This window comes from Bos javanicus, chromosome 26 (assembly GCF_032452875.1).
Source record: "Bos javanicus breed banteng chromosome 26, ARS-OSU_banteng_1.0, whole genome shotgun sequence".
Lineage (NCBI taxonomy): Eukaryota > Metazoa > Chordata > Mammalia > Artiodactyla > Bovidae > Bos > Bos javanicus.
Window position 1 is genome coordinate 20,674,112 of NC_083893.1, and position 15,298 is coordinate 20,689,409.

At 44.8% G+C, this 15,298-nt stretch overlaps 1 protein-coding gene across 1 annotated transcript in view; it reads left to right on the forward strand.

The window, feature by feature from the left end:
* Positions 1 to 15,298, forward strand: part of ABCC2 (ATP binding cassette subfamily C member 2) — a 75,665-nt gene that overhangs the window by 44,079 nt on the left and 16,288 nt on the right. Inside the window, exons 17-25 of the mRNA XM_061403088.1 lie at positions 1,264 to 1,440; positions 3,017 to 3,184; positions 5,220 to 5,400; positions 9,318 to 9,438; positions 9,712 to 9,847; positions 10,698 to 10,917; positions 11,070 to 11,224; positions 13,368 to 13,523; positions 14,888 to 15,087. Of these exons, the coding sequence (XP_061259072.1) occupies positions 1,264 to 1,440; positions 3,017 to 3,184; positions 5,220 to 5,400; positions 9,318 to 9,438; positions 9,712 to 9,847; positions 10,698 to 10,917; positions 11,070 to 11,224; positions 13,368 to 13,523; positions 14,888 to 15,087 (1,514 nt within the window). The remainder of the gene's footprint in view (positions 1 to 1,263; positions 1,441 to 3,016; positions 3,185 to 5,219; positions 5,401 to 9,317; positions 9,439 to 9,711; positions 9,848 to 10,697; positions 10,918 to 11,069; positions 11,225 to 13,367; positions 13,524 to 14,887; positions 15,088 to 15,298) is intronic.

Below are 15,298 nucleotides of genomic sequence, written 5' to 3' on the forward strand. Positions count from 1 at the left end.
TGGCTTAAAGCTCAACATTCAGAAAACTAAGATCATGGCATCTGTTCCCATCACTTCATGGGAAATAGATGGGGAAACCGTGGAAACTGTGTCAGCCTTAATTTTCTGGGGCTCAAAATCACTGCAGATGGTGATTGCAGCCATGAAATTAAAAGACGCTTACTCCCTGGAAGAAAAGTTATGACCAACCTAGATAGCATATTGAAAAGCAGAGACATTACTGTGCCAACAAAGGTCCATCTAGTCAAGGCTATGGTTTTTCCAGTGGTCACGTGTGGATGTGAGAGTTGGACTGTGAAGAAAGCTGAACACCAAAAAAATTGATGCCTTTGAGCTGTGGTGCTGGAGAAGACTCTTGTGAGTCCCTTGGACTGCAAGGAGATCCAACCAGTCTATCCTAAAGGACACCAGTCCTGGGTGTTCATTGGAAGGACTGATGCTGAGGCTGAAACTCCAGTACTTTGGCCACCTCATGGGAAGAGTTGACTCATTGGAAAAGACCCTGATGCTGGGAGGGATTGGGGGCAGGAAGAGAAGGGGACGACAGAGGATGAGATGGCTGGGTGGCATCCTGACTCGATGGATGTGAGTCTCAGTGAACTCCAGGAGTTGGTGATGGACAAGGAGCCCTGGTGTGCTGCGATTAATGGGGTCGCAGAGTTGGACACGACTGAGCGACTGAACTGAATTGAATGAGATAGTTTACATTAAATAAACATGCAGCATAGCAGATCAGACTCTACAGATTTACCTCTGTCTCCTAACTCCTTTCAGGGTGCTTTTTCCTGCTAATTCATATCCAAGTTTGTCCTCAAACCGGAGGGCATTTACCCTCGATCTTTCTTTTGACATGATCAGATTCATGCATCAGCCCGGTGCCCAAATCTCCATCTCTGAGTTCTTGATTTCTAAGGTGTCATCTATCTGGTTTCCCCTATCAGTGCTGGCCCTCTGTTGGTCCTAGTAAACTCACCAGGGTCTAAAACCCTGTTCTAGAAGCGGCATGTGCGTTCATCCTTCAGCTTTCAGATCATGGCTAGAGAGTGATAGTCCAAAAGACTTTAAATGCGCATGGGGTATTGAATTTTTCTCCCTAGTTGGTGCAATAAATACATGTACCTTTATAAAGATCGATTGTCCAGTCAGCCTGACATTTTTCCAAAGTTACGTTCCGTTTGTTCGTTCCACCTCCACCACCCCCTCCTTCAACCCTGCATTTCCAGAGGTACAGAGCAGTCATGTGGTCTAATCCTTCCCATCCAGGGCTCTGTAGCCTATGTCCCGCAGCAGTCCTGGATCCAGAATGGCACCATAAAAGAAAACATACTTTTTGGATCAGAGTTGGATGAAAAGAAATACCAGCGAGTTCTGGAGGCCTGTGCCCTCCTCCCTGACCTGGAAGTGCTGCCTGGAGGAGACATGGCTGAGATTGGAGAGAAGGTACTTGGGACACCAGGGGATCCTGAAGGGTGAAGGAAAAGAGCGAGGATGGTGAAGAAGTCCATGGCAGTAAAGTAGTTGATCAATTTAGGTAGTCAAGCCTGGAACAAACATCAGAAAACTTGAGTTTGCACAATATGTTGTGCAAATATTTAAATTTAAAATTTTGTACCTGAAAGCAAATATAAGAGTTGTGTAATCTAAAGGAAAGATAATGAACCTAGGACCTGGTTAACTAACCAGCATCTAACCCGAGGTAGATCTCTGGTGGAGGGCCAGAGGCAGACGGGGGGAGCTGTCTGAACTCTAATTCTGTACACTAATGTGGGCCAGAGTAGAGTTCTAATAATCTGCAGTGAACACAGAGAAACCTAATACATTATTAAATGCTTTTCTTAAAAGTTAATTTTTAATGACCGTTTCATATTATATGAATATAGTATAATTGGTTTACAAGTCCCTGATTACTATTTATTTAGGATGTTTTTATCCTCTTTCCCCATTATTAAAAATAAATATAGCAGTCTTTTGGGGAAAGGTCTTGAGGTTGGGATGCTACAGATACAGCTCTAGAGTGGTTTTGTTTTTTAATTCAGCATACGTTTCTTGAGTACCTACTATGTGTCAGATACTATTTTAAGTGCTGGAGTTATATCCACAAACAAACAGGAAACCCACCCTGATATAGCTCTACATTCTCCTGGGGCAGGAAACAAAAACAACAACAAAATAAGTACTATGATATAAAATGGTAACCTGGGCACACATTTAATTATTAGGTTTAAAGTCATTTATTTGAATCAAGGATATTTAATGAACTTGTGTTACTGAACACAAGTCTGGCAACAAAGCCAGCCTACTGACAGAGTTGTGGTACAGGAAAGTACAGTTTATTGCAGGGCCAAGCAAGGAGAACGGGCAGCTAATGCTCGAAAGACTGGAACTCCTCAGTGGCTTTCAGGAGAGGGTTTTTAAAGGCAACGTCTGGGGTGAGGGTTGCAGCTTGTAGACTTTCTTCTGACTGGTTGGTGGTAAAGTGACAGGGTGCTATTTCAGGACTCTTAATCACCAACCTTCTGGTTCCAACCAGTTTCAGGTCTAAGTGCTTATGGTCAGCCAGCAGTTATCATCCTCCAACTGCATGAGAATTTTTGTTTCTGCAGAACAATTTAGAGATATGTGGATTGTTACATATACCCCTTAAGGAGGAGCTGGGGCTCTGTTTTATAGTGAACTATTGTTTCTTGACTGCTTTTCCTTTGTGTCCACATTCCCTCGCTTCCCTAATTAGTAACTGCTTGGAACTCAGGTAGGTCAGGGAGACTAACACTTTTTTTTTTTTCCTACAAATAAGAAACAGGAGACACAGAGGAGCTTTTGTACCCAGGAGGTTGCCCTGCAGGGTCCTGCTTTGTTTCAATCCTCCCTTTTATGTTCCTTAACTTGAGGGGAACAGGTACGAGCCAAGAATGGGAATAAAGTTTTGGATAGAGATGTTTATCATAAATTCAGTAGAAGAACTCAGTTTTAGGGGGACTCAGTTTCAGTACTTAATAGAAATTCTTTTCTTCCTCAGGGTATAAATCTCAGTGGGGGTCAGAAGCAGCGGATCAGCCTGGCCAGAGCTACCTATCAAAATTCAGATATCTATATTCTGGATGACCCTCTGTCAGCTGTGGATGCCCATGTGGGAAAACATATTTTCAACAAGGTCTTGGGTCCCAATGGCCTATTGAAGGGCAAGGTGAGAACTTATTTAAAATAATGAAGACATGAAGAAGGGCACACATCTCCTAGGACTGCTGGGTCCTAAAGCAGATTTCCTTATTTCCCTGCCCTCCTGGGCTGCTGAGGAGATAATATCATGCTGGTCTTGCAGGAAATGGCCTAGTGAGGTCTCCCATCTAGTGGTCATAGCTTATGTGAGAACTGGGTAATTTGAGCCTTATTCTCTGGCTCCAACACTGAGCTTCTTATTAATTAAGGGTGATTAATTATGATTAAAAAGTCCTTAGAGATCTGTTATATAAGAAGAAATATATTTGGTTTTGTCACTAGTTCCTGGCATAGAACTTTTGCTGTTCAGTTGCTAAATTGTGTCCAACTCTGCAATCCCATGGATTACAGCATGCCAGACTTCCCTGTCCTTCACCATCTTCTGGAGCTTGTTCAAACTCATGTGGACATGAGTCCACTTGTGATGGGAGACAAGTGATGGGAGGGCTGGAATTTTCAGCCCCAAACACCAGCCTCTGGAGAGAGAAAGATGGGCAAGAGGCTGGATTATAAAATAGCTTGAATAAGGAGGTTCCGAGAGCTTCTGGGTTGGTGAGAACATGAAGGTACTGGGAGAGCATAGGAATTCTGTACAAGTACTCCCTCCAGCAGCAAGTGTAGAGTGTGGGCTGGCAGCACTCTATCTTGTGTTTGGCTTGTTCCCTTCAAGATTTTTTTGAATGCGTCCACTCAGGCTGGTAGGGCGGCTGTCCCTCTGAGGCCTTTTGCCTCTCTCGGATCAGTGAGTCAACAGGAACTCACTTTCCCTCCTATTTTTGGTCCTGGTTTCTGTCCTTAAAGACAATTGGCTGCACTCATTCTTGAACTGAATACCCACTCTGGGCCTGGTTCATTGCAAAGACTGGGCAAGCAGATGAAAAGTTCTCATCTCTGCTCTCAAGTGACTTATCTAACTGGCAGACATATCAAAAAGCAAGCCATAATATTATAACACAAGGATTATTTTTAATGGCAATCTATACAAACTACTGTCTGGTGGGTTTCCCAGGTGGCTCAGTGGTAAAGAATCAGCCTGCAAAGCAGGAGACTCAAGTTTGATTCCTGGGTTGGGAAGATGCCCCTGGAGAAGGAAATGGCAACACACTCCAGTATTCTTGCCTGGGAAATCCCAGGAACAGAAGAGCCTGGCGGGTTACAGTTCATGGGGTTGCAAAAGAGTCAGACATGACTTAGCAGCTAAACCCCAACAACATACAAACTACAGAGGAAACATTGGAGAAATACCCAGTTCTTGCCTGGGGACTCAGGAAAGGCTACCAAAAGGGTTGGCTTTGAGCTGAGACTCAAAGATGGGCATCTCCTGCATCTTCATGATACGAGTGACCTAGTGTCTGTGGGGCTGTCTGTAGAAAGCAGAGGCAGTGGGCTTGGGATATTGCTCCAGAGGCTCATCTCAATACCATGACCCTATGTGAGCCTCATTACTCATCTGCAAGTGTTCATCTTTCTTTGAGTGGAATCCCTGTGTCAGGAGTCAGTGTGATCCATAAATAGACAACAATACGAGGAGTGCCAAGTCCTCCACATCGGGGAGGTCCTGGGCCAAAGCTCCCTGCCCTGTAATGTTTCTAACGTGCTAAAATAATCTGGGCAGTTCTTGTTGGATCAGTGGTTTGCTGGTTAGTGAGAGGGCAGTTAATTTTGTGTGCCTCAGTTGTATTGATAGCCCTTGATCTCAAGTGACATCCCTAAGCCTAACTCTTGGCTGCCCAGAAAGCTGGAGGGAAATGTGTGCAGGGCAAACCTCATTGTCACTACAGAAAAATAACTGAATATATTCATGATGACAGTCTCATTGTACACACAGGGTCAGATTTTAGGATGAGATGCTGGGAAGTAAAGAGGAAGTAAAATAAAGAGGTCAAGTGGTCAGGGCCACATTTGGAAGCAAAGCCCCACAGTGACTCTGTTTTTCCTTTTCAAGAGTAAGCTAAAGAAGGTGGTCACAGGATCGTCAGCACAACTTACTGTTATTTTTACAGACTCGAATCTTGGTGACACACAGCATTCACTTTCTTCCCCAAGTGGATGAGATTGTGGTTGTGGGGAATGGCACCATCATGGAAAAGGGATCCTACAGCACTCTGCTGGCCAATAAAGGATTGTTTGCTAAGAATCTGAAGACATTTGTGAAACAGACGGGTCCCGAAGATGAGGCCACAGGTATGTGAAGAGGATTGGGACAGGATAGAACTCGGATGTGGAAGGGACGGGAGTAGAAAACTACCACTATTTGCCTGCTGACCTGCTCAGCACTCAGTGAACTAAATGTGGAGGTGAATTAGCCAGAGATCCAATATCTGTTCTTTCTGTGTTTTGTGTCTCTGTAAAGAAACAAACACAGACATTTTTTATGTGAGCCAAAATAGGGGCCCATCCAGCTCATCTGGCCTCTGACATGCAGTCATAGGTTACTCTTTAGAAGATAGGGCTTCCCTGATAGTTTGGTTGGTAAAGAATCTGCCTTCGATGCAGGAGACAGCAGTTTGATTCCTGGGTCAGGAAGATCCCTTGGAGAAGGGATAGGCTACCCACTCCAGTATTCTTGGGCTTCCCTTGTGGCTCAGCTAGTAAAGAATCCGTCCGCAATGCGGGAGACCTGGGTTCAATCCCTGGGTTGGGAAGATCCCCTGGAGAGGGGAAAGGCTACCCATTTCAGTATTCTGGCCTGGAGAATTCCATGGACTGTATATAGTCCATGGGGCTGCAAAGAGTCGGACATGGCTGAGTGACTTTCAGTTCAGTTAGAAGATAACTGGAGGTATGGGGTGATTAGCTCTTGTGGGCGAGACACCAGGGGCAGGAGTGACCCCCTTTTAGGGAATGCCCTGGTTCACGTATTCCACCCTACCTATCCAAACTCATTAAATCACTTCCTGGACAGCTTCGTAATACCTGGTATTAATAGTGAACTGCTAAATCACTGCTAAGCCCTAACAAAGGATTTGACTAACATACCAAACACCACTGGGTGCTTCAAACCAGAACAGAGTCATGGCAGGTGCGTAGTCTCGCAGCACACCACAGGAATGGCCCTACCTAATTCAGGACCGCTGGGGTCACGGGTTAGTCCCAGGCAGTAATGGAGCCCTGGTCTCTGAGGTCCCTCCCAAGAACCTGCCAGCAGTCATCCCAGGCATGGTTCTGGGTATCTGCTTCAGGTGGCAATTACCAACAGGAGGTCAGGACTGAGAAAGTAAGATCTGCAAGGGCATTCTAAGAGTCAATCAGAAGAGGCAGAAACTTCAGAGCCTGGAAGTGGGAGCACATTCAAGCCTTGAGGTCAGAAATATGTGATAGTTTTAAACCACAAGAGTCGGAAAGAAAAGCCTAAACCAGAAAAGTCTACAAACACTGGCAAGAAACAAAGAGTGGTCAGAAACAAAGACTGACCTTTGGTGCCTTAGGTGACCTTAGGATGGTGCGGGCTACGGGGACTGGGAGCCAGCCCAGGAAAGTTGGGCAGGGAGACCAGCAGGAAGGACGGGGTCAGAGCTTTCCATCAGCCTTTATGTGCTCTGGGGATTGGCCTGGAGAAAACAAAAAGCACCTGCCTGGGAACTGGTCTCCAGCAAAGGGCAGGGTCTGATGCTGGATCCCCCTGAGTTACTGCTCAGTCAACCACATCACCACAACCTGCACAGGTTTCTCATTTTAATTCTCAACTTTTTTCTTCTGATTTGCCTGGATCTGAGTTCTGTTTATCTAAACCCCCATGGGTAGATGGCCCCTTTGAAAAATCCTGTCTTTTGTGTATAGAGAGAGTTTGCAAACCCTCATTTTGGGACACGCTGATGGGCCATTTCTGAGAAGTTTTGTAAGCCGCAGTGCCTGGCAGGCTATTGTGTGGTTTCCAGGGCTCAAGGTACAGACCCCAGACGGTAGAAGAAAGGAAAGGGCAAGAGGGCAGTGTTGGCTAAGTGTTTCCTAATTAGCTATTGTAACAAAACACTACAAACTTGGTGTCTTACACAACAGAAATGTACTGTCACTCACTGTTGTAGAGGTGAGAAGTCAAAATCAAGGTGTCAACAGGATTTGTTCCTTCTGAAGGCAACAGGGAAGGATCTACTCCAGGTTTTTCTCCGAGTTTCTGTGGTTTGCTGGCAGTCTTTGGCATTCTTGGCTATAGATACACAACATCCACCTCTGCCTTCGTCTTCACATGGTTTTATCTCTTATGTGCATTTGTGTCCACACTTCCCCTTTTCACAAGGACATCAGACGTATTGGATTAGGGGCCCATCCCAGTGGGCCTAATAGAGATGTTCTCTATTTGGTGAGAACGTTCCTTTAGAGACCCAGATCCAATCCCTGGGTGGGGACAATTCCCTGGAGAAGGAAATGGCAACCCACTCCAGTATTCTTGCCTGGAGAATTCCATGGACAGAGAAGCCTGGTGGGCTACAATCCATGGGGTCACAAAGAGTCGGACATGACTGAGTGACCAACACTTTCTTTTCACTTCTTTAGATCTTGAGACATGGTTTCCTGTTGTTTTTTGAGCATATTTATCATAGCTGATTTAAAATCTTTGTCAGTAAGTCCAACACCTGTGCTTCCTTGACTACAGTTTCTGTTGACCATCTTTTTTTTCTCCTGTGTACAACCCCATACTTTCCTGCTTCCTTGTATGTCTCACTTTTTGCTGAAAACTGATCATTTTAATTAGTTTAACAATTCTGGAAATACAAGCTCTCTCCTCTCCTTCCTCCACCAGGGCTTGTTGTTGTTGTTCCTCCTAATGTTTGGTTTCCCAAACTAATTCTGTTAAGTCTATATTTTTTATTTCATGTGGTCATTGACGTTCCTGCTTGGTTGGCTTAGTGGTCAGATAATGACCAAGAGGTCAGAGGTTTCCTTAAGTGCCTGCAACCAATACGTCACTCAGCCTTTGCTGAGAGGCTCTGTGGGAATGAGGGGTGGGGGCCCTGTCTTTTTAACAAGCCAGCAGGCAATTTACAGTTCCGTGTCAGTCTTTGTTGCCTGCTTGCCCAGAGTCTGAAGTTAAGCCAGAGTTAAGGGAATAAGACATTCTCAAGTCTTTCTCGGGTAGGTGTGCAACCCTACACATATGTACGACATACTTGATTGCTAGGAGTATATTGAAGAGATCAAAACTCCTATGAATATCTTATTCCCCAGATTTTTGTTAAGTTCTTGGTCGGTTTCTTATTTGCCCCAACTGTTATCACTGACACAGGCAGCTGAGATGTTATACAACAACTGCTGATTATTAGAGCCAACTCCAAGGCCCAGTAAAGACAAGCCCTGTGAATGGGGTTTTCCAGAGGACTGCTAGAGTGGTCAGTAATGACAGTTGTCCAGCAATGAGGTTTTGGGCGTGTTCTGAACCCACACTGTTCCCTCCAGTAGCTGCGAGGTTACAATAATTGTAATTGGTTTGCTGTTGGTTTTCTAGACTACAGCAGATCTAAGGAGAGGGCAATGGAAATACAGTAAATTAAACTATTACAAAGGTTACTGTTCTTTCTGAGATTTAGCCTTTTTTCTTAAGTAAATGTTCCTTGGATTTTTGAAAGCCTTTGGTTAACTTCAAAGTTATGGAAAATGTGGTTTTGATAATTTCTGGCCATTATGCTCATTGCTTTTACAGAAGTCTCAATTTCTGGAGGTCATTACTATTTTCACAGCCCAAGCTGTTTTACCTTTTCAGGGTATGCTTTTTAAAAATGCTTTAAATTATTTGAATTTCAAGCAGAACATTTTAAATTTGCACTCACCTTTTTAGTCAGTTCTGGGGATTATGACTCTACTGTTTGTCTCCTATAATCCTTAAAAGCTCTTTCCTGCTCCAAAGGAACTTAGAAGTTTCTGGAAATATTCTTCGTTTTGCCTTTTCTCTTCCAGTGAAATATTAACTCATCTTTCCTTTATTCTGGTATTTCTCAAAGAGATGCCCTGATAAATAGTATTTATGGAGTTAAAAGATTCCAACCTATATGTACGTCTGAGATCTCTTGTCAAGGCCAACAAGATCAGAAAAGACTTCTCTCCTTGTTCATGGGGCTGTGGCAGCTCTGTGCAGCTCTCTCCCTAACCTTTGATGTGTCTCCTAGTCAATGAGGACAGTGAAGATGATGACTGTGGGCTGGTGCCCAGTGTGGAGGAAATCCCAGAGGACGTGGCCTCCCTGTCCATGAAAAGAGAGAACGATCTTCATCGAACGCTGAGCCGCAGGTTGGTCATCTGTTCAGCTGGCCAGTAATGGGGGGCAGCCCCCATTACTTCCATAGTTCCCCTTGATCATTCTCTTTCTCTTTTTTTTTCCCTGAGTGTCTACATGGATGCTCCCAGCTCTCCTTTTGCTTCTGAGCGTGGGGAGTAGGGTGGGGCGGTGCGTTTCCCCTGTGATCATCTGCTCTGAAGTGCACTGTGATACGCACAGAGCGACTGTGACACCTGCTTCCAAGAAGACGCTTGGAAGGAAAACTTCCCCTCTCAATCTTTCAGATCTCGGTCCAGTAGCAGGCATCTGAAGTCCTTAAAAGACTCCTTGAAAATTCGGAATGCGAACATCCTGAAGGAAGAGGAAGAGCCAGTGAGAGGACAAAAGCTCATTAAGAAGGAATTTGTACAAACTGGAAAGGTAAATGCCACAGTAAAAAGTACCATCCGTTAGAGGCGATAGAAGGCTTTTTAACTTTGATGCTTTGAATACATATCTATAGAGGAATATGCCTTATGTGCTCTGCCCGTCTTTAAATTTATCATTGAAATGTTAGCAGAGGCTCTAGGCGCTTTATCAAATCGTATTTCCATGAAGAATGACACATGTCCTGTGAATATCTTCATACCACACTTCACGTAGTGAAAGCAACAAAAATGAGATGCAATTCTGGGAGCCAGAGAATACCAATCTATCAAGCTCATAGCACACAGTTCATATTAATAAAACTTAAGACCAAGCTCTTAAATTTAAGGTCTTAAACATTAATAAAGCAAGGTCTGTGGTATAGCCTTATCTGTCCCACTGTTTTTATATCTGTTCCTCTTAATTTCATCTAGAAGTTCATTAATAATCTGATGGTTATTCACTCTGCATTGTATTTCAGCATTGATTATTATCTTGCCCATATAGAAATGTGATCCCTTACCAAATTTTGCTACCTGCTATCCACTTTTCCAAAGCACTGCATTCCCCCATGATTGATATTCTGGTAATTCCTCACCAAAAGTCAATGGTGTGTGTTAGTTGCTCAGTTGTGTCCAACTCTTTGCGACCCCATTGTCTGTAGCCTGCCAGGCTCCTCTGTCCAGGAGATTATCCAGGCAAGAATCCCGGAGTGGGTTGCCATTCCATTCTTCAAGGGATCTTCCCAACCCAGGGTTGAATCCGGGTCTCCTGTATTGCAGGCAGATTCTTTACCATCTGAGCCAGCAGGTAAACCCAAAATGCCAGTAGGAATTCTGCTAACACTGAGGTGGGGGCTTTGCAGGTGAAGTTCTCCATCTACCTGAAATACCTACAAGCAATAGGATGGTGCTCGATAGTCTTCATCTTCTTGGGGTTTGTGATCTATTATGTGGCTTTTATTGGATCAAACCTCTGGCTCAGTGCTTGGACCAGCGACTCTAAAATATACAATGGCACCAACTATCCATCCTCTCAGAGGGACCTGAGAGTTGGCGTCTATGGAGCTCTGGGAGTCGCACAAGGTATGTGTGATGGCTACAGCAGCTGTCCCTGCGACAGTCTACCGGGTCCACTTACTTTGCCTCGACTCGGGAAAGCATTTGCCATTGTGTCGCTGGCGCAAGTCTCCCGGGCTCCCTGTGCACGGTGCTGACTACACTGCTTCCATTTCTAGGTCTCTTTGTGTTCATAGCGAATATCTGGAGTGTCTATGGTTGCAACCATGCATCAAACATCCTTCACAAGCAACTGCTGAACAATATCCTTCGAGCACCCATGAGTTTTTTTGACACAACACCCATAGGTCGGATAGTGAACAGGTTTGCTGGTGTAAGTATCTCAAGGGCTGTAAGACGCATTTATGGCTGAGGATCTTTCTGTTTCTGACAGGGAAAGAATTCTCATTTTCCCCTAGACAACGCTGGGCAGTTCCAGTTCTTTGGTCCCACTCAGCATGCAGATGTTTCCGGAATAACCTTGTATGTGGTACTAAGGGTCCTGGGGATACAGGGATGAACCACTGTGGCCCTGTAAGTAGGGCACCAATGAGTGAGGAAGACGGCCAAGGAAATAAAGGATGTTGATAGAGTGCGGGGAAGCCAGGAACAACAATGCGCACAGTGGCCTTCTGGGAGTGTGAAAGAGTGACAGGAAAAGAGGTACCGGCTGCGTCTGGATGACCGAGGGTGGGAAAGGTCAGAAAAGGTGAAATTTAAGTGGTAGAAGTTAGCCAGAGAGATGGGGGCGGGGGTGGGCCGGTGGTGCTGGCAGCGGGATGTGAAGGATTACTCTGCAGAGGGAAAAACACAGGTGAAAACAGAGTCATGGTTGTGACTGCGGGGCAACCCTTTGCTTGGTCGCTGCTTCCAGTCCTGAAACTCCCATCTTTGATGCTTTACAAATAAGTAAACGAGGTCTGGATTATGGAATCTTGTGATTTGAATGGAGTTCTGGAACACTGTCTCCATCGGCTGCAGATTCTAGAACCCTTAGCATTTGTTCATTCAACATTTACTGGGTACCTTCTATGAGCCAAGGACTGTCCTGGGGATTGAGATGCTCAATGGATGCAAAGGTCATAGATGGCTCTCTACCATGCACCAGACTGAACTCATTGCTTCTTAATGAATATGAGACGGAAATTTCAGGAACAGAGGAAACCAGACAATTCAGAGTAATATTCAATTATCACCAAGAGAGTTTTCAAACTTCTGTTTGTAGAGGAAGGTGCACATTTTTAATAATGTCTTAGCAACTCTGAGCCCTTATGTGTTTGGTCTTGTAGCAGACACAGAAAGTCTAGCTCCCAGCCTACAGCCAGGTTTTGGGGACATGGCGACTGCTTCAAAAGTGGGCTGGCCCCCACTTGTCACCTTCCTCTGCAATAAAAATGGTGGGCATGATGTCATTGGAGACAATTTACATCGGCTTTCTGCTCTTTCATAGAGCCTTAAAAAGGACATCATTTTGGATGGGGAGATTTCTCACAGGAATTTTGCAAAGATTGCACACTCTTTTCCAATGTTGTAATGTATATATGTATTATGCATGCTCATACACTTCAGTCGTGTCTGATGCTTTGTGGCCCTATGGACTGTAGCCCATCATGCTTCTCTGTCCGTGGGGATTCTCCAGGCAAGAATACTGGAGTTGGTTTCCATGCCCTCCTCATAACTGTGTCCAGGGTTGAGAGAAAAAAAGAAGTTCTCACTATCAGTTCTGTGCAGATTACTTTTGACCATTAACTGGCATAGATTCTCCTTCCTTCCTTCCTCCCCTACCTCCATCTCTTCTTAAAGGCTCAGCCATCGGGTCCAGAGGACCTGGGATCTAACTCTCCTTTATGGTCTGAGTCACCTCCACCACAAAACTCAGCATACAATTAATGATGGTTTCCTTCTTCATGCAAAAACAGTTAGCAAAATATGACTGTTGCCTAAGTAACTCAATATCTGTGTTTTCTTTTTCAGAAGATTAATTATGTATATACACATATAATTATTTATATATATAATATGTATATAGGTATAATAATACATATTATATATGTTAAACATGTATAATAAATTATATATACATTTTGTAAATATAAAATAGATATTATATATAATAATATGTATCATTATTTATTTGGAATATGGGAAAAAGGAAACTATCATTAATTGTATAGTGAGTTTTGTGAGGGAGGTGGCTCAGACCGTAAAGGAGAATTAGATTCTGGGTCCTCTGGAGCAGATGGCTGAGCCCTTAAGAGGAGATTAAAGTAGGGGAGGAAGGAAGGATGGATAATTTATACCAGTTGAGGGTCAAAAGAAATCTTCACAGAACTAATGGTGAGGGTTTCTTTTTTTCTCTCAACCCTGGACAGTTACTTGCATTCTGATGTGACTAAGCAAATTCCCTACCGCAACTGAGAAGGTGTCAAATGTCCCAGGCATTCATGAGCACACCATCTCTCCTCCTGTGTCCCTAGGATATCTCCACAGTGGATGACACCCTCCCCATGTCTTTACGCAGCTGGGTATTGTGCTTCCTGGGCATCATCAGCACGCTGGTCATGATCTGCCTGGCCACTCCCATCTTCGTCGTCGTCATCATTCCTCTTGGCATCATTTATGTGTCTGTTCAGGTAGGTTTGGAAATGGCTAGGTTTCCCTTCTTCTCCTCATAAATGCTTAAGTTCTTCTCTTGGGTTTATGGCTAGTCACTCCCCACCCCTCGAGCATCTTTGTCATTGAGTCAGATATTAACATACCGTCTTCACAATGGTGAGGTTGTCGGTGGCTTCCAGAAGAGGTGTGCTAAGGCCGCTTCCTTGGTTGGCTTAGGTTGATCTACTTGGAGATGTGCCTCAGCAGGAGCCCAGTCTCTTCACTTCAGGGCAGTTCTCCTTTCACTGGGGTGTCTGTGGCGGGGCGGTGGGTGGGTGGGGGGGTGTTCAGGCTCAATTCCAGTGTGGTCTTGAGGGCAAAAGTCGTTTGATAGCCAAGCCTCAAGAAAAACTAGAACAAGTAGAAAGGGCTCCATGCCTGCAATAAGGGGAAGGAATGAGGGGAAGGAAGCTGTAGAGAGAATTCTTGTCCCAGCAGCTACCTTTGGGATAAATTGATCACCTTGAGAAACCAATCCTGAAGCCCTTCAGCGAAGGGCAGCCTTGTGGCTGTGGTAAGTTTACACTGCTGGGCTGTGTGTTGAGTTCCTCAGGTACATTGTCATCTCTGTTAGTAACAAATCAACAAATAAGAGGCAGGATATTTGAGGAAACTTCCATGTATAACATTTTGAATTCTGACTCTCGCATGCCTAGCTCTTCCCTTATTTCAACAAATCCTCTGGGCTTCCCTGGTGGCTCAGACAGTAAAGAATTCACCTACAATGCAGGAGACCCAGGGGGGTTGGAGAAGGGAATGGCTACCCACTCCAGTATTCTTGCCTGGAGAATTCCATGGACAGAGGAGCCGGGCAGGCTACAGTCCATGGGGTCACAAAGAGTCAGACATGACTGAAGCATCTTAGCACGCATGCATCAGCATACCTTTCTTAAGCCATTTATTGCCCATCTCTCCTTTCCGAACCCCTTGTTTCACAGCTGCATTTATCCCTTTAGAGACCATTTTTCTAAAAAAAAAAAAAAAAGACCATTTTTATCACTACTGTCATTTAGGAATATGTGCAAAAAAGAAATATGTGCAGATTCTTGGGAGCATATGGATTAGGCTGACAAAATTCCTTGGAATACTCCAGCCTCTAGGGCTGTGGCAGAGTGTCTTGCTTTCATGCTCCCCTGTTCCCCACCAACCCCAGATCCTCGCATCGTCCTCTTCCTCTGAGCCTCTCTCATCTCTCCCCTAGTGAGAGACCAGATCAGAGCTGCCTCTTGTTCAGATGTTGGCTCTGGCCTCAGAGTAATGAATGTTGGTCACGGCCACGAGGGAAGAGGTAACAGCATATGTGATGTGATCTGTGACAGATTCTTCACTTTTTTGGGTCCAGATATTTTATGTGGCTACTTCCCGCCAGTTGAGACGACTGGACTCTGTCACCAGGTCCCCAATATACTCTCACTTCAGTGAGACTGTGTCAGGCTTGTCTGTTATCCGCGCCTTTGAGCACCAGCAGCGATTTCTAAAGCAAAGTGAGACAGCGATCGACACCAACCAGAAATGTGTCTTTTCTTGGATTACCTCCAACAGGTGAGACTGCCCCCAGATATTCACCCAGATATGTGTGCTTTGGAGTTCTGCGCATTTGACATTAGCTGTGGGAGGGTAGGCGTGGCCCAAAATGTGAAATTCACTCTGGCTAAACACGGAGAAGGCAATGGCACTCTACTCCAGTACTTTTGCCTAGAAAATCCCATGAATGGAAGAGCCTGGTAGGCTGCAGTCCATGGGGTCGCTAGAG